The following is a 20,727-nucleotide window of genomic DNA, read 5'->3' as shown; positions in this document are numbered from 1 at the left end:
ATTGGATTCAAAAGCAAAGAAAAAAAAATTGTAATAATTAATTTTTTTTTTTATATATTTTTCATTTGCAATTTTTTATCATAAATATAAAAATAAACACTGTGCATATTTTTTTTTTCTAACAATTTATCAACTATTATTTAATAATTTAAATTCAAAATATTATAATTTTTTGTTTTACTTTTGAAAAAATGTTTTGTTAAAAATTTTTATGTTAAATTAATTCATAAATATTAAATTTCCAAATGCAATTCAGGGAAAGAGAGAGGAATTGAAGATGAGAGAGAAAGTGTTTTTGAAAGGTCAAAGAGAGGTTAAGTTCAAAAATGAAGAAAGTATGCTTTCATTTCAATAAAATGCATTTATATATATCTTTATTTTGATTATAAATTAAATCAAATTAAAAGATTATTTGAAATTTGCATATATGTACAAAAAATTTGCTATTTTTTTCGAAATGATTGTTTTGATGATTCGGTTGAATCTTAGTTATTCTAAATATTCTATCAATTAAAATTACTGTTTATTTGCAAATATATTTTTTGCAATATTTGCAGTAAAAATTATCATTTAAATTTCATTCTTGAATTTTTGAAATTTTCATTTAATTGAATTATAACATTTCACAATTTGCAATTCATAATAATGTGGAGGCCAATAAAGGCATGCAAAAATTTTTAGTTTTTATTCGAATATTTCAATTTTTTTCTTTTTAATTTCTTTATTTCATATTTATTTATCTATTTTTTTCTAGCTTTTTCTATCTTAAAAATTATTTATTTATTCATTTAAATAAATAAGTATTTAATAATATATTATATATTATTATCGTTATTTCAATTTCATTTCCTTTTTTTTTAGTAACCATTTTTGCTACTTTTACATTTTATAGTAGTAATATGATGGGAATTTATGCTTATACTTGCATTATTACAAAATAATTTTATGTTTATTGCTATCAAACAAATAATTTTATATAAATAAATAAAAAAAAAAAAAAAAAAAAAACATTTAATTAAAAATTTAAGGAAATGAATGATAGTTTAAAATGTCTTGCATAATATTTTATTATATTACTGAATGAATTATGCATAATTTAAACAAATATAATGAGCAAATAAATTAATTTAATAATTTTCAATTTTTTTTTAATAAATTAATTTAATTTTTAATTATGTTAATTTAATTTCTCTTTCTTCTTTTATAGATATGATTATTTATTTTAAAATTAAGCAAATAAATTAATTTAATGCAAATAATAAATTAATTTAATTTTTTTTTCTTCTTTTATGAATATGGTTATTTATTTTTTTTATATTAATTTTAATTTTTTTTTCTATATAAATTAATTAATTTAATAAATTAATATATAAATTAATTTAATCTTTTTTTCTTCTTTTATAGATATGGTTATTTCTTTTGGGTGCAATAATGGTGATATTATCATCAGCACTGATAACATTTGAATGTATTATCAATGAAATGACACAATGCTTAGAATCACATCCATTTTTACTTTCAACAATTTGCATTAATGGAATTATTCTTTTCCTTGCTAGTATTACCGAAAAATCATTTTTCATATGGGCTAATATTATTGTTGTTGTGAGTTTGCTTAGTAAATAATTATGTATTAATAGTATTGAAATATTTAATTTTTAGTTAAAAAAAAAAAACAATCATTTATATATGTGTTATGCTGCAAATTATTATTATTGATATTTAAATTTAATTATTATAAATTTTATTGATATTTATTTTCTAGTGTATTAGTATATTTAAATGTGTAAATTAATGCTTTATTTTATTGATATTTAAATTTAATTATTATTAATTTTATTGATATTTAGAATTATTATTGATATTTAAATTTAATTATTATTAATTTTATTGATATTTATTACTGGTGATATTTAAATGTGTAAATTAATGCTTTATTTTATTGATATTTAGAATTATTATTGATATTTAAATTTAATTATTATTAATTTTATTGATATTTATTACTGGTGATATTTAAATGTGTAAATTAATGCTTTATTTTATTGATATTTAGAATTATTATTGATATTTAAATTTAATTATTATTAATTTTATTGATATTTATTACTGGTGATATTTAAATGTGTAAATTAATGCTTTATTTTATTGATATTTAGAATTATTATTGATATTTAAATTTAATTATTATTAATTTTATTGATATTTATTACTGGTGATATTTAAATGTGTAAATTAATGCTTTATTTTATTGATATTTAGAATTATTATTGATATTTAAATTTAATTATTATTAATTTTATTGATATTTATTACTGGTGATATTTAAATGTGTAAATTAATGCTTTATTTTATTGATATTTAGAATTATAATTGATATTTAAAAGTGCAAATGATTGCTTTATTATATATTTTTATTAATTTTTTTCATTTATTTTTTTTTATTTTTTCTATTTTTTCTTTTAAATTCATTTATTTTTCAAAATGATAATACATAATAGTTGTGATTAATTAAAATTATCAAACCTTTTTGATTTAAAAAAAGAAGAAATTACTCAAAAATTATTCAATTAATGGATTAAATTTGCATATGTTAGAATTAATTTGTTCATAATAGTAATTAATTTAGACAGGTAATATTGCGGTGACATTGAGAACATTATTGTATGAAATTATTAAAGCATATTTCAATCCAATATCAGGTAAACTAATTAGTAACTATTATTTTTTAAATATATTTTTTATATTTTGAAATTATTTTTTATTTTAAATATTTGCTTTAATTATCTTTTCTGAGCAATTTCAAAGTTTTAAATAACATAAAAATTAGGTAATAACTATAACTGATTGCTATTAAAAATAATAAATTAAAAAAAATTTTTTTGTTTTTTAAAAAGAATATATTAAGAATGAATTAATAATAAATCAAATTTATATTTTTGCAAAGTATAATATAATAAAATGATTTTATTTAGAAGCAAAATGTCTAAAAAATATTTCTATATGGCTAACAATGTTATTTATATTATCACTGTGTTCATCATTCGGTTTTCTATTCCGTAGATATCATTATCAAAAATGATACTGATATCAATGATATCAATATCAACTCTTATAATCAATCAAGGATGAACGAAAAAGAAAACAAAAATTTAAATTTAAAAAAAAAGTTATTTGAAAAAAAAAAAACTAAATGTTTAGTGTTTTAAATTGATTGAGTTGTTTTTATTTTTCAAATTGTTTAATTTATTTTGTAATTAATTCTGCATAAAATAAAATAAAAAATTAGATTATTATAATTGATAAATTAAAACAATTTTAATAATCTTTGATTTTAAACTTAACACAGCTACGTAAAAAATAAGTAAACTTGAAAAGTTACTTAATTTAAGCAATGCTCAATAAAATTTACTTCCATGCAATGAATGTAAGAAATAATTTCAAATTATCTAGCAATTTTTCATATAAATTTTGTATGACGTAGAATGCGTGTCCATTGGTCGTAAAGTATTTGAATTAATATAATATAACAATTTTTTTAAAAGCAATTATAAAAATTAATTAGTGCATAAATTAAACAGTTAGAATTCTCTCTATCAATTCTAATAACCAATTTATTTCAAGTAAATTAAGCTAATTTGTTTTTTCTTCTAATATTTACACATCTCTCGTGCATGTATCACGTATATTACGTATGACAAACGTTTACGTCATAAATTGTGCAAATTTTATGTTCAAATAAAATAAAATAAATATAATTAATTTTTATGATATTAGTAGAATAATCAATAACAAACTGCTATTGTTTCTTTTTTTTTTGTGATTATAAATTAATTTGTAATGAATTCAAGTATAGTAGTTATTATTAGGGAGTAGTGATGTTTTATTTTGTTTTTTAATTTATCATTTTAATATTAATATTAATATATTTTAATTTCAAAAATGTTCTACTATTTAAGTTTATTCTTATAAAGGACAAAATTGTTTACTACCTGTCAAGCGGTTTCATCCTTTTAAAATATAACAAATAGAATTTCACAGTGGAAATTGTTTATTTCACTTTATTATTTTATCTATTAAAAGTGTTTTGCAGCAATAATAATCATAAAAAAGTGAAGAAAAAAAAACAAAGATTTAATTACTTTTTAAAAAAAGTAATATTTAAAATTAATTCCCAAAATATTTATTGATAATAGTTGTTTATCAACAAATGATACTAAGTATATGATATAAATGATATGAATTTATTACAATTAAAAATTTTGTTCTTTTAATTAATTAAAAATGAACAGAAATAGCGAAAGTGAATTTGTTAGTGGCAATGATTATATATGATAGTTGCCCATACTTTTAATTAAAAATTACTTATAGCAACAAAAAGTCATAAAAAGTTAGCAAAAAAAAAAAAAAAAATATAGAAAAAAAATATTCCATCAAAATGAAAGTATTTGTCATTTAAAATTAAGATTAGCATTAATTTAGCATGAAATAAGATGATAAAATGTTGAAAAAAGATGCATCATCTTTCTTCTTGTTTTCAAACATTTTTATTTTAACTTTTTTAGCAGTTTATTAAAAAAAAATAATTTAAAAAAAAATTTTTTTAAAAAATTAATTTTTAAATTATTTTAAGCAAACAGATGAATGAAATACTATAAAACAAAAAAAAATTCTGTAGTAAAAAGATTTAATTATATCAGCAATGCATAAATGACATAAGTTGAATTACCACTTGGAACAATCTGATCAAATTTTTTTTTAAATAAAAATACTAACAAATTTTTTAAATTAAAAAAAAATTTCCAAAATTATAAAGAGAGAGAAAAATTGCTGTATTTTTGACCAAACAGAAAAAATGTTTTGTCATATTCGTCGATCAGATATCTCTCAAAAATTTTTTTTAATATTTCTTATTGTATTGCTGCTATTGCATTGAAATATTTGGTTTGTTTTTGATTACTATTATTTTTTTTTAAATAATTATAAAATATATTTTTGAAAACTTTTTGTAAAATTTCACACTAAATTTTTCTTCTTCATTCATTATTTATTTATCAATAATAGCTTTTATCAGTAAATTGATACTATTGTATTGCTTTATCATTGTATTTCTATGTTATTTATCATATATTATGTAAAAGTAGCTAAAACGAACAAAAGAAAAAAAAATTTTTTTTTTTTGTATTACTAAAAAAGATTAAATATTAATAAGAATGTTTTTACTCCTTTAATTAAGGTGGAAAAAGTTTTTGTTTGTTTTTTCAATGAAAATTTTTTGTTACTTCTCTTAAGCAATCAATATTTTATGATTATATTTCTGTAGTGCAAAATTACAAAATGTTTTAATGGCTCTTTTAAGAATGAGAAAAATGAGAATATAATAACAAAGGTATCCATTGCATAGTTTGGAATTTATTATTTTCAATCTTTCTGTGCCAATTATATTATTTGCTATAAAGTGACAGCAATGCGACAATAGCGCTTTTTGTCAAATTGATGATTTCTTGGTAAACACTGAATAGCAGTACTTATATTTGATAATTTTATTGCAGTTTATTTAAATTTGATGCTTTAATTGAGTTAATACATATATGTATATCGAAATTAGTTTTAAAATATTAAGAAGAAAATAATAAATCATCAACTGCTTTATGCCAAAGAATCAGTTATTCCTGATTATTTCAAGAATTTGAAAAATATACTATAAAGGAGCTAAATTTGAATTGGTATAATTGAGTAAAGCATAAGCCGATGATAAATATCAAATCAAAAAATTATTATTATTTTAATGAATTCATCGTTTCAGGTAAATTGCTGAAATATCGATAACAAACAGAAAATTGAACGATTGATTTTTAATAAAATCAATCTGTTTCAAAGAACAGAATTGGATAAATAAAATGGAGTAAAGGATTATTCAAATGCTATGAATTCCTAGCCGTTCAGTTAAATAAATTTGGTTGTATCAGTATCAGATAACAGTACATTATGTTAACAATTGCTGATAGCTTTATCAACAATTTGAATAATTTCCTTATCACAGCTATGATTACAATGCTATCAATTTTATAGCATTTTATTATTAATTTATTTAATTACATCATTCTAACTCAGTAAATTTAAGTGATAATTCATTATTTGCAATGTTTCTTATCTCAGATTGATAAAAAATTTATGGTTTTAAATAATTTTTGAGAATTTTTCATCTACGTCACAAATGTGTGTGACAATTAATAAATTAAAGTAGATGCATTCATATTCCATAGCTTTTAATATTCCAAAGTATGCTTAAAATGGATATTTTAATAACAAAATGAATGTTTAGTTATTAAAAGTTGTTATTGAGTATGCTTAACATAACTTGTTGTTAAGCGATATGAAAAGCTCTCATAGTAATTTTTATAGTAGTCAATAGCTTCCTAATAATAGTATGAGTCACTTTATGTAAATATTAATTAAAATAGAAAATCAAATTGAAATCTGTTTGTTTTTAACCATTTATGCATTATTTGCATACTTTAGCTTTTGTCAGTTTTCATTTCTAAGAGTAGCATTGAAACTTTCTTTTTTAATGAAGGAATCGAAGTATTGCTGTAATTGCTAAATGTAAAAAGGATAAAAAAAAAAAAATGAAACCGTTTTATCAATTGTTTTCCATTTCATTTCATACATAATTTTAAGTGAATGAAAATCCTATATGTAGGCATTTCAAAATCATATTTGTTTCATTTTAAAAATAATTTATGTATAATTTATTTATGTACTTATTTGTTTCATTTTTTAAATAATTTAAATTTACTAGAATAAAATTTTTGCTTATAAAATTACTAATTATGTAATGTACCAAAAATGAAAAAAGAAAAAAGCTGATTGCTGATCATAAATCACATCATTTAGAATTATGTAGAATTCTTTAGCAGTAAAATATTCATCATTAATTTTAATTCTTTATTGCTAATATAATTACAACATAGCATCATTATCTTTTCACCGGAAAGATGCAACTAAAAAATTGAATTACTGTAAAAAAAGTAAATTCTTGAAAATTTTTCAACAAAATCTTAAAGAAAATTTAAATAATCATTTAATGCTATTTATTCTTTTGTAAAATTACAAAATAAATAAGTACATCTATGTTTGTTTATTAGTTTTATAGCAATTATATCGGATGTAAAATTGGTAAAAGAATGCTGTATTAGTGGACATATTTAAAAATACAATCTTCAAATATTACGACAAATTGTGCAATGTAATATGCAGTAGACTAATACTGTAATAATGTACGATGCAAAGTACAGTGGTCAAATGGTACTGTAGAATGAGAAATGCGGTATTTCATACGATGCAAACTACAGTAACCAAATATCGCGATAGTACGTTATACAAATACATTAGGCAAATATGATATATATTATGTAAATACAGTAGGCAAATATGTTATATATGTTATGTAAATACAGTAGGCAAACATGATATGTATTATGTAAATACAGTAGGTAAATATGTTATGTATATTATGTAAATACAGTAGGTAAATATGTTATGTATATTATGTAAATACAGTAGGCAAACATGATATGTATTGTGTAAATACAGTAGGTAAATATGTTATGTATATTATGTAAATACAGTAGGCAAACATGATATGTATTATGTAAATACAGTAGGTAAATATGTTATGTATATTATGTAAATACAGTAGGCAAATATTATGCAAGCATCATAACCCAGTTCTACATTTAAGATAACATTAATTCTTTAATTAATAATGGAGGTAGCTTATAATGCACTATCTTCTATCGATCATTGGTTATGCATGCCATCGATAATTTTCTCACCTGTAAAAATTAATTTCTTTTTTTTTTTTTTAGCTTTACACTTTCAGAAAAAATAGTTTATTAATATTTCTCATTGATGGAAATAGAATTCCATTAAAAAGATAATTGATAAATAGTATAAAACCGTGATTTGTTAAATTTCCTTTTTTTTTTTGATTTTATTTCTTTTAATGAGTAAAAAATTAGATCCAATTAAATGAAAAATTAGAATATAAGAAAATAAATATATCCTCTAATTCTGTATTAGTTTCCATTGTTGGATTTGTTTAAAGCGGCAGCATAATTTTCAGACATCATAACAGTATTTGTTATCATTATCACTAGCCTCTTGAACTGATAATATTTTTAAGTGCTTATAATCTTTTTATAAATATTTTGTTTGAATTATATTGAAGTAAAGGAGTATCTGCGCCTACAGAATGTTACTTTTTCATATAAATGTAACAATGTTGCATTTAAATTCAAAAATGATAAATTTGACAGTTATTATTTACTTTAATTTCTGATTTTTTTTTTCAAATATTTAAATATTATTATCACTTTTATGTCATATCGAGTATTATTGCTATTGCTAGAAAACTCCATACAATCTGCTGTTAGCGCTTAATTAATTTATCATTACTCACTCAAATATAAATCTTTCTAGTTAACGTAGCATAAATTTTTGCTTCTTACTCTTTTCATTTTTCTGCTTAATTAGCATATTTCAGGTGTCAGATTTCAGTTAATCAATGAAATATTTTCTAGGCGGAAAAGGAAGAAAGGGAAGTTTTTAAAAATTTTTCATTTCTCAAACCCCTTCAATTAGAAGCTAATTGAAGACTACAAAACGATCAATTATTTTTTTTTCGCAATTTCAAAAGTGAAAGAATCATTTCCTTCTTCCTTTTTTCTTTTCTTTTTTTTTTTTTTTTTTTTTCATTTAAATAGATGAATTTTCAATATCAAAAGTTTAATCTTAAAAAAAACTGATATTAAAAAAAATTTGGTGGGAATTGATAATGTAATGGATTATTCATGATGCTTTTAGATAGATATTAGCATAAATCAAGAATGGCTAAGATGTAATTAAAAATGCATTCGTCACTATTTGATATTATTATCATGACAGAATTAATTTAAAAAATTTTCCTTCCTATTAGATATTTATTCCTTTTAATTATTTCATATACTAATGCAATTTGAATTGAACCTATTTTGATGCAAATATTTTTCGTATATTATTGCTTATCAGAAATTTTTTAGTTTTCGTTGAAAAATCTTAATTTCCAGGTAAAGAAAGAAACGCTCATTAAAACAATTTCCTAAATGGCAGCAGGTTAATATTTGGTTTAAAATCATTTTATTTTTTGTTATATTAAAATTCAAAATTTAAATTTATTGTCTGGAATTAAGTAATTTGGAAAGAAATAAATGAAAACGATAACAAAATAATGATGCAAAATATCTCTTATTTGTGATTTCAATTATTTTTCCAAAATTTAAAAGTTTAGAGCTATGAATTAAAAGTTACTGAATGAATTATAAGTTTTTATTAATGAAAAAAAAAAGGAAACATAATTTGCTTCTTTTTTCTGTTGGTTTATTAAGAATTTCCAAAAGTTTGTGATAACTTTATTTTAAAAAAAAATGATATAAATCATGAATTTTATTTTTTAAATAGAAATATGGTGTCAGTAGTATCAAATAAATCAGATTTTCACTGATAAAAAAATTTATGAAAAAATTTTTTATCAGAAAAAAAGAAAAGAAAAATAAATGATCTTTTTAGTAAAAATAAGTTTCTATTTTCTTTGGTTATACATAATATTTATAAATATATTATTATAACTAAATGAAAATTTAAAAAAAAAAAAGAAAAAAAAGTATCACAATGAAAAAAATTAAAAGTCAAAGAAATATTTTTTAAATAAAAATTGAAAAAAAAAAAAAAAAAAAGTGAAGATCAAAAATAATGTTCAATAAGATATACGATAATAAGATACTTACAATATGTTTTAAATTATACAATAATTTAAAGAAATGAATTAAGAAGTTGCTAATATTTAATTATTAAATATAATAGTTAATTACTGAATCTAATATTTATAAATATATAATTAAATATACTATTTATTCAATCATAATATTTCATTTCTTTTTTTTGTAAATTTCAGGTGAGACTGAAACAAAACAGAACGAAGATTTAGAATGCTGCATAATGAATTTAGATTTTGATGCAAAAAAATTCACCGAATTGGAAGATTTGCAAATTACTGGTAAATTACAAGAAGTTGGCCATATTGTTGCTAAACATTTGGATAATGAACATTTGATGCAGTATATAACACGATTCCGGAAACAACAGGTTTTCCTGAATGCATTTTAATCGTTTAATGCTTTTATTTAATAATTCAAAATTATTTCAAATGAATAAAGTTTTTATTTTTTTTTTTTAAATTCAAAATTATTTCAAATAAGTTTTTATTTATTTATTGTTTTGTTTAATAAATTTTAAACTTTGATGAACGAAAACTTAGTCTTGCACTAATTTTTTTATTTTCAAAAAACTTTTCAAAACTTCAAATGATTTAAATTTATATGGAAGAAATTTAGTTTTTGATAAATCCAGCATTTCAATATGAGGAAGAGGAAGAAAAAAGAAAACAAATAATTTCACTTTGGTAGAATCAAATTTAAAAAACTGAACCAATTAAATTTAAATATAATACTTTTTTTTTTAAAAAAAAAAATTTTTTAAAGAATAAAAGAAAAAAATAAAATTAACACTGCAATAATGCTATTATGCTTATATATTTGAAAAGTTTGTGTTACATAATTTCATGGTTATTTAATTTTTGTTTTAATTAATTCTGTTTGCTTATTCTTGCAGAATCGTTTAAATGCAGCAATGGCAGCCATTGAAGAAAATCAATTGAAAAAATTGAAAAATTTACTTGACAGTGATTTAGTGGAAGCAAGAAATGCTAGAGTTATCTTTCTTTTTCTCGTTTACATTTTAAATCTTTTTTTTTTTTTTTTTGGAGAGAATTTTAATTTTGCTAAAAGAGAAAAAAAAATTTTTCAATTATCAGATCAAAAAATGAAAAAAAAAAATCTTTAATTATAATTTTTTTCTTCTTATTATGCATTTTTTTTTTGTTTATTTATTTTTTTTTTCTCAATCGTAATAAAAAAAAAAAAAATTTAATTTCAGGTTTGAGTTTAATTCATTTTGCAGTATGCAAAGAGCGTCATGAAATTGTTGAATATCTTGCAAGTGTTTTTCCAAAAAGTATCGATATTTTAGATGCGGTATTATTTGTCCTAATTAATTTTATCTTTTTTTTTTTCTTTTAATCGAATAATTTTACAATTTCAAAAAATCAAGAGCAATAAACCTACCCAAAAATTATTGCATATTTTATTGGTAATAATTATTAACTGAAATTTGTTCAAAAAAAATTTTGGAAATTATTTAATAAAGTCGAATAATTCAATGTTTGTTTGGCTATTGTACTAATAATTTTAATTAATTCAAATTATCAAAAAACCACAATTAATTAATGTGTACTGTGCAATGAAATTGATAATATTTTAATTATTTTATTTAATTACAAACTAATTTATGTTTACATGTAAAATTAATTTAGTGATAATACTTAAGTAATTAATTACTATGAAATAATAAGTATTTAATTAAAGATTTTTCCAGAATGGTCGAGCAGCAGTGCACTATGCAGCAATACAAAAGAATGCAATTTATGATACATTGATTGATTGTGGAGCAGATGGTTCACTTCCTGATAGCGTACGTCAAATTTTAGTTATTCACGTGTTCAGATTACGTGAAATGCACTATTTACACATATAATTGAGCAAATTTTGATTACTTACAAAATATGCTACGCTGTCACTTTAGTCATTGTAGTAATTGCCAATAAAATTAGGTAAATAAATAAAGAAAAACAAATAAAAAAGTAAAAATAAACAAAAAAGTAAACAATAAACAGGTTCGATTTTCAATCAGAAAGATAAAATAGACAGTTAAGGTTTTGAAAGTTTAATTGTTGAGCAAATTAAATTAGACCCTAAAGCAATATTTCTAAATTAATTATGAATGATAAATGATTAAACTAAATATATTAAAAATGCTCTTCCATTTTCTGTAGTATATTGAATATTGTATAATTGAATATTTTAAATTTTAATTTTTTTTTTTGGATGGAATTTAAGCAATTTTAAATTTATTTTCATCTTTATTAAAAGAGATTTTTAATTATTTATTAGCATTTTTTAAACATTTTAAATGTTTAACAAAAGAGACAACAAAATTTTTTTTAACAGTTTCAATTATACAGCAAATAATTACTAATTTTCATTTTAAAATTTAATTTCAGGTTAAAATTTTTGATACAAAATTTAGATTGGTGTAACAGCTGCACAATATCGAGAAAATTCCAATGCTATGATACCATCACCATTGACATCATCAACAAATGCTGATCTAATTTTCAAACGATATTCGCTTAGTGAAAATTTATATGATCCTGGTAAAAACAAAAAAAAAATAAATTAATTGAATTCATTAATTTATTTTAATTAATTCTTTTATTTCATTTAAAGTAGCAATATTTCTAAATTATTAATTTAAAAGTGTTGTCAGTGCTTTTAAAATGTTTAACAAAAGTAATAACAAAATATTTTTTAACAATTTCAATTATACAACAAATAATTGCTAAATTTCATTTTGAAGTTTAATTTCAAGTTATTATATTTTTAATGAAGCAAATAAAAGTTAGTAATAATACATTTTTTTCCATCCATCTACCCATCCATTCATTTTTTTTTTTGATCATTGTAAGAATGAAAAAAGTGGAAAAAATTTTTCAATAATTTCAATTTGTTTCATAATTACAACTTATCTTTTTTATTGTTTTTTTAATTAAATGATTAATTTATATTTATTTATTTTAATTATTAATTAATTTTTTCTTACTTTATTATAGTAAATTATTCAAAATATTTATAACACAGAAAATATTTGTTCAACTATTTAACTGATATGTGATAATAATATGACAATGAAAAAAAAAATTATATTTATTAATAAGCTAAATTTTAATCATTAATGAGTAAAAACTTTACAATGATAGCAATTACTGATTTAATTGATTGATTTTTTTATCATTAAGAATTTAAAATTAAATTATTAAATAATTTTCAATAAATTATAACTTTTTTTTGATGCACCAACTGAAAATGAAGTGAATCAATGGCTCGAAGATGGTAATGTTAAACAATTGGAGCAAATTTTTCTTGATGGCCGTGGTTATCTGTTAGCTGATAAAATTTCAAATGATATAGCTACAAGTCAATTTCTTAAAGGATCATCTAAATATCAAGTAATTATTGCTAAATTTTCAATAAATATTAAACAGTAAGTTTAATTTTATCATTGATAAATTTTATCAAATATATTTTTAGTTAAAATAATAATTTATGTACATTTTTAAATTTTGAAAATTATATTTTTTCGTTTATTGTAAGCAAAAAAAAATTTAATATTCGATTTTTTTTTTTTTGAAAATTTTAGGATAAAATTGATATGATTCATAAGGCAGCAGAGGAAGGTGATATTGAACAAATGATTGCATTAATTGATAATGATAAATTTTCGGTTGCACGCGATCGATATGGTAATTATTTTGTGTTTATTTTAATTAATCAAGTAAATATTTAATTTTTTATTTTATTAATATTGATAAAACATTTATGTATACATATACATTTGTCATTTATTTTCATATTTCATTATTTAACTAATTAAAAAATTAATTGGTGCAATTAATAAATAAATGTTAACTAATCAAATTAAATGTTTACATTTCTGTTTTGTTAAAAAAAAAAGTTATTTATTGTTTATAATTTTAAAGGTATGACACCTTTACATATAGCTATATTACATGGACAAACAAATACAGTTCGCTATTTGTTAGCCAAATATCCATCTTGTGTTAATGCTACCAATCATGTAATAATTTTCATTTTATTAATTTAAATAATAAATTAAAAATTTTGAACAAAAAAAAAAATTTATTTCGAATAAAAATATTATTACTTTTATATAGCATAATTTTTTTGAAACATTAACTGTTTGAAAATTTTCATTTTATCATATTTTTTTTTTTTTAAAAATAGTAAATTTTTTACTATAAAAATTAATTATTTAATAAGAAAAAATCATAATAAAAATATTTTACTACAAATAATTATACAAAAAAAAAAATCATCGAAAATTGTAATTTGAAAAAAAAAATTTTTATAATATAAAGAAAATTTAAAGACTGGTCGAACAGCATTACATTATGCTTTTGCAAATCGAGCTAATGAAGTTATGGTAAATATGCTACAAAAAGCTGGCGCTGATGCATTTATTGAAGATAAGGTCCTCAAATTTAATTTTTAATTAAATTAATTCAATTTTATGCTTTTATTTTAGAAAGTATTTTTCTTTTATAAAATTTCATCAAATGTTATTAAAAATTTGAAATAACAATGTTATTTTGTTTCAAGTATAAAAACAAATTAAATAAATCTAATAAAAATTAAAAAAAGAAATATTCGATATTTTTAATAATTAAAATTTGAATCAATGATAATAAGTGTATAATTACAGTTTGGCCATACAGCACTTTATTATCAAAATAATGAAAATCAATTAGATGTTAAAATGATGATTAAAGACAATGATCAAATGAATGAACTTCTTACAGGTCAAATGAGTGGACCACTTTTACAAGGTTAATTAATTATTTTAAATTTCATTCAAAAAAAAAAAAAAAAAGATAATCTATTTTGCAAATAATAATAATTGTTTATTTTTCAAATAATAAATGTCCAAGAAATCAATTGTCTGATTATATTAGTGCAATTTTTTTTTAGTTATTTGTATTTTTATTTGCATTTTTCTTTTTGAAATCATTTTATAAACAGTTTTCAAACTTAATTAATTACTATTTAATATTAGTGAAAAATTTTTATTTTACAAATAGAATTGGAAGAGGATATATCAGAATGGATTCATACTAGTAATTTGAGAAGATTAGATGATTTGGTGCTAAATGGTTATGCTAATTTATTATCCGGTCGAACATATGAAGTTGATGATCCGGATATACGTCGTTTCCTGGATACATTACCACAATATCAGGTTAATCATTTATTAATTTAATCCATAAAGTTGTACTGAGGAAAAATGTCATATGTAGAAAATACTTTCGAAAGAAAAGAAAATTTAATTAAATTTCAAAAATGTCTTTTGTATAATAATATCAAAAAAGTAATGAAATAATAAACAATAAAATAGAGATTAATTAAAAACAAATATTTAATTAACATCACAAGTCAAAAAGATAATGAAATAGAAAAAATTTAATTAAATTTCAAAAATAATTTTTGTACGGTAATACAAAAATTAATGAAATAATAAACAAGAAAATGAAGACTAATTAAATGTAAATATTTAATTAGCATCACAATTGATATTTAATATTTAATTGTTAATGCTAATAAATATTATTATTATTATTATTATTGTTACCATTAATATTTTAGAATAAAATTGATGCAATACATAAAGCTATTGAAGCAGATAATTTACGAACAATTAAAATATTAATAGATCGTAAGAAGATGGCATTTTGTCGTGATGCTCGACATTTAACACCATTACATAAAGCGATCGTTTTGAATCAAATTGATATTGCTAAATTTTTAATTAAAAATTATCCACAAGTAACAAATGCATTAGATGAGGTATCATTTTTATAAATTTTTATTTGTTAAATTATTTTGATAGCTTTTTTTTTTTTTTTTTTTAAATTGATAAATGAATAAAATTGACTAATAAATGAGGTATAAATATAATTGAATTTTAGCTATTTAATTAAATTTTAACTATTTCAATTAATTGATACTTCAATTATTGAAAAGCTAATAAAATAAATAATTTGCTGTCATTTGTTTTTGTTTTTTGTTTTTTTCAAAACAGATTTTACTGGAAAAAACATAACATTTTTCTCTTTTCTATTATCTCATACCAATCGATAAAATATATATATGAAATTAATTTGTATGCTAACTTATACTTAATTAATGGAATATTATATTTAAATTGTTTACCTATTATTTCCATTATTTAATTATTATCTAATTCCTTTTCATATTTATAATTAGAATAAACGAACGCCACTTCATTATGCAGCTGCTTTATCTGATGGTGGTTATATGTATAAAAAAATGCGTGATGTTGGAGCTAATTCAAAGATTTGTGATTGTGTAAGTTAAAATTTTTTTTTTTTTTTTTTCTTTTAAATTAAAAAAATAATTTTGTTAAACTAATTAAACTAATTGATGAATTAATCAGATAATTTAATTCAGATTATTTCTTAATTTGTATGATAAATTTGCACAACTGATTTTATCAATAATCAATATTATTAATAAATTTTTTTTTTTAAATTTTTATAACCATTATGAATTTGTAAAGAAATTAACTTTTCTTTGGATTTTTAAATTTTAATCACTTTTAATAGTCAATAATTATTTTCATTTCCTTTTTTTTTAAATTTTTTTATAAAAAATTTTTGAATCATTTTTTAATTTTATAAAATTTCTTTCAACAACTATTTTATAGAGGGGAAGAAAGAAAGAAAAAAAAAAGTTATACAATAATAACTTTCAGAATGGTCGAAAACCAAGTTATTATTTAAATAATCCCGAGGAAATTGATTTGAAAGCAATTAACGCTGATAGAGAAATTATCTTGGATGAAGTAAGTAATTAATGATTTGTTACATTTTAATTAAAATATAAATTTAAAAAATATTTAAACAAGAAATTTTTGCTTTTTTTTTAACAAAAAGTGAAAAAAAAAATTTGAATAACAAAAAGCTGATGTTTAAAAATTTTTATTTAAAGAAAAAATAATCAAAAACAAAATAAATGAAAAATTTTTTGTGCATTTTTTTTTTCTTATATTAATTACAGAAATTTTTTAATTTTCTTATATTAATTAGAATAAAATTTTCATTTTCTTTTTGAATTATTAATTTCAAATTTAGTTTTTTTCTTTTTTTTTTAATAAATTGTATTGCATATTTTTATTTATTTAAATAAAAAAACACAAAAAAAAAGAAAAAAAAAATATTTTAAAATTTTTTACAGATTATCCGTAGTCGTATAACAACATCTTATTTGCAATCAAATATTCGTCAATGGCTTCATGATGGTAATATTAGTAAATTAGAGCAATTGGTACTTTCCGGATGTGGTGATTTACTTTTTGGTCATACAACAAGTAATTCAAATTCAAATATTTTCCTCAATCAGTTGAATACTTATCTGGTAAATAATTATTTTATTAAAATAATTATTGCTAATTAAAATATTATCATAATTGTTTCTTCTCAACTAGTTAGATTATATATTATTTTAAGTATGAAATTTTTTTATAATTACTTTTTTTTTCTCTCATTTTTTCATTAAAAAATTTTGATTTAAAAAAAAAAGTTATTATATTACAATTATTTGATATTGTCTAATTAAATTTTTAACTAATATAATGTATTTGTTCAATTTTTAAATATTATTATATTATTTTTTGAAATAAATTTTTATATATTTATTTGCTAGTTTTTCTTTTCTTACATTATTATAATTTTAATTGATTTCAATTAATCAAATTTTACTAATTAATCATTTTCTTCTAATTAGTCATATGCATATACTATTTTCATTTCTTTTTTTTTGTCATCTTTTTACCGGAAATTTTGTCCTTGAAGAAGTAAAAGTTATTATAATGTCATCGTATTGTTCATTCTTTTCCTCCGTTTCTGATTTCAGGTAGCATCAATAAATGCTTTATTTAAACGGAATTGCTTCCCTTTTTATTTTTTTATTTTTTTTTTTGTTTATTTTTTTATTCCAAACGTTATTCTTTATTCTTTAGTAAAGTGTGCCATCTATGCCAATTACAAGGTCAAACCTCTTTCTTCCTTATTTTTTTTTTCTCTCTCTCTTTTTAAATAAAAAAAAAAAAAAAAAAAAGAGAAAATAAATTATATTTTTTCGTTTCCCTCTTTTTTATATTTTGTCTGATCTATTTTATCAATCAAATAATATTCAATCAACAAAAAAAAAAAAAAAAAAAAAACAGAAAATTGGTCAAACATTCATTCTTTATTATGTAATAGTAACAACAAACAATGATAAATAAAAATAATAACAACCAATGATAATGATTATTATTATTATAACAAAATTAATAATGGTTTTGTTAAATATAATAATTAATTAATTATTCGATTTGTAATTTTAAGTTTTTTTTTTTTTTTTTTTCAAATTTTGCTCTCTCGACGATAAAATTTTGCTAACAATTATTTTTACCTATAAAATTAATAAATTTTCCATTTTATTTTTTATGTGAAATAATTGAAATTGAATAAATTTATAGCCATCATTTTTTTAATTGTAATTGATAGATTAGAATTTATTTAATGATTCGATAAGACCAAATAATGTGAAATTTTGAGAAATAAAAAATTGACTGATTTTGTGGAGTAATTTTAACAAAATTTTTATTTATTTTTATCATTTCATGATAAAAATTTCAAGAAAAACAAGTTTCGTTTCTTTCTAGAATTATAATCTACAAATTACTTAATTATATTCGATAAAAAAAAAAAAAAAAAAAGTAAGTCAATGAATTTTGTAATGTAAATTTTAGGATGAAATTGATGAAATTCATAAAGCAATTAAAAGAAGTGATTTAAAACGAGTAAAAGAGTTAATTAATTCAAAAAAGTTAGCAATAGCACGAAATCGACTTGGTCATACGCCACTTCATACAGCAATTATTTATGAACAAACTGAAATAATTCGTCATATTGTATCAAATTTTCCATCTGTATTAAATGCTTCTGATTATGTAAGTTTTTTTATTTTATTTTGTTTTAATTAAAATATCAAAATTCTTAAAATATTCAAATAAAAAAAATTTGAAATTTTTTTTTTTTTGTCTTGTTTTTTGATTTGATTTTGAATTATTACATTTTGAGGTATTTTTTTAACAAACAACTAACTAATAATTCTTGAATATGACATTTTAAAATTTATATATTTGATAAAAATTTACACAATAGTTAGATAAAATTGGATGATTTATCAAATTGAAATATTTAAATAATAATTTATTACATATTGTAATAGTATTTTAGTACAAAAGTAATTTGAAATCTTTTAGAATAGACGTACACCAATGCATTATGCAGCAGCTACCCGTGATGGTGGTCATTATGTAAAAATTTTAATTAAAGCTGGGGCTGATTCAAAAGCAACAGATAATGTAATTAATTAAATTTGTTTTTTTTTTTTCTTTGCAAAAATATTACATACAAGGATAAAAAAAGATTTCTTAAAAGATTAAGTGAAGAAATTTGTCAAAATTATAACGGAAAGATTACTATATTAATAATAGAGTATCATACTATCATTATGGTTTTAAATTAATTTGAAATTATTAAAAGAAAGTGTTAATAATGCTAATAATAATAATAATAAATGATAAATGTAAACAATAATATGGAATATGTAAAATTTATGTTACTAAAATTATTTTTCTCTCTCTTTTTTTTTTTTTTTTAAATTTAAGGAAGGTCATACGCCACATTATTATGGTCTTAACAATGTGATTAATTTGGAATTGTTAAAAGAGACTGATAATAACGATGATAATAATGCTATATCAGAGAATTTCATTCCTGAACAACCCCAATTACATACCGATTCTGTATTGAGTAGTGGTTCAGCATCTGTTATCAGGTTTTTTCTTCTTCATTTTCTTTCTTTCTTTCTTTTTTCCCTTCCTTCTATCTCTCTCAAAAATTATCAATTAAATAAAAAAAAAAATTTATACAATTTGTAATTTATAATATTAATTATTAATTATATTCTCATATTTTCATAATTAATTTTTAACTTATCATTCTTATTCTATTACTGTTATTATTGTAATAATAATAATATTTATTATTAATTCTTTTTAACTTACATAATTATAAACAAGTAATTAAAAAAAAAAGCTATTTTTATTAAATGTTATCATTATTTTCTATTTATACTTAATAATGATTATTCATCACAATTTTATTCTTACTGTCTTTTTTTTTTAAATTGTTATTTATTAAAATATAAATTATCTTTTCAAAATTTAGTTCATCAAATGTATCACCACGTGGAAGAGAGCAAAATGAAACAGATGATGAGGATAAATTTGAATACGATGAAATTGTATCACCAACTAGCAGTAATGCTGTTTATTTGGCAAGAACTATTGCACCAATTCTTACTAAAGCACTTACTGAGGTTTGTTTTTTTTTTTTTTTTTAATTTTTAAAAATAATTTTAATTATTTTAACTTTATCTTTTTATTTTTTATCCTAAAAAATATGGCAAAATTGTTGAATTTTTTTAATTTTTATTGAGTCAATCTCTTTTTTTTTTTCTTTGTTATTTATTATGGAAAATATAATAGTAAAAATGAAAAAAATAATCTTTTGGAGACATTGCTGCGAAGACCGATTGATCCGATCGCTTTTATCGCTAATTGGCTCACTCAATATCGTGAGAAAAATCCATAGCATTAATTATGTGGTAATTTTAATTTACTATTAATTAGATGGTTTTAAATTGAATTCAAAAAAAAAAAACCTTTGTCAAAATAAATTTTTGATAATTTGTGAAAAAAAAAAAAAAAAAATGATTTGATATGTTTTTTGTTTGTTCAAAATTTTTTCTGACTTTATTAAGACAATTTATCACAATTAAAAAAAAATTTTTTTTGATCCTT

The 20,727-nt window shown here is 19.5% G+C and overlaps 1 protein-coding gene across 1 annotated transcript; it reads left to right on the top strand.

Moving 5' to 3' along the window:
• Nucleotides 1-9,146: 9,146 nt before the first annotated feature.
• Nucleotides 9,147-20,518, top strand: Bm11608 (Uncharacterized protein; the record flags this gene model as incomplete). The annotated part of the gene is made up of 21 exons (XM_043076305.1): nucleotides 9,147-9,156; nucleotides 9,995-10,185; nucleotides 10,711-10,780; nucleotides 11,035-11,132; nucleotides 11,533-11,628; nucleotides 12,244-12,370; nucleotides 13,086-13,222; nucleotides 13,414-13,516; nucleotides 13,754-13,851; nucleotides 14,164-14,265; nucleotides 14,497-14,620; nucleotides 14,873-15,030; nucleotides 15,435-15,635; nucleotides 16,056-16,157; nucleotides 16,564-16,653; nucleotides 17,046-17,225; nucleotides 18,607-18,807; nucleotides 19,123-19,224; nucleotides 19,531-19,700; nucleotides 20,093-20,243; nucleotides 20,441-20,518. 21 exons carry the CDS (start codon nucleotides 9,147-9,149, stop codon nucleotides 20,516-20,518), a joined length of 2,589 nt encoding a protein of 862 aa, XP_042932239.1.
• Nucleotides 20,519-20,727: the final 209 nt, after the last annotated feature.

This window comes from Brugia malayi (genome assembly GCF_000002995.4).
Source record: "Brugia malayi strain FR3 genome assembly, contig: Bm_v4_Chr1_scaffold_001, whole genome shotgun sequence".
In the NCBI taxonomy this organism is placed as follows: Eukaryota; Metazoa; Nematoda; class Chromadorea; order Rhabditida; family Onchocercidae; genus Brugia; species Brugia malayi.
The sequence above is the reverse complement of the archived record's forward strand: the minus strand, read 5'-3'. Positions and strand labels throughout refer to the sequence as shown.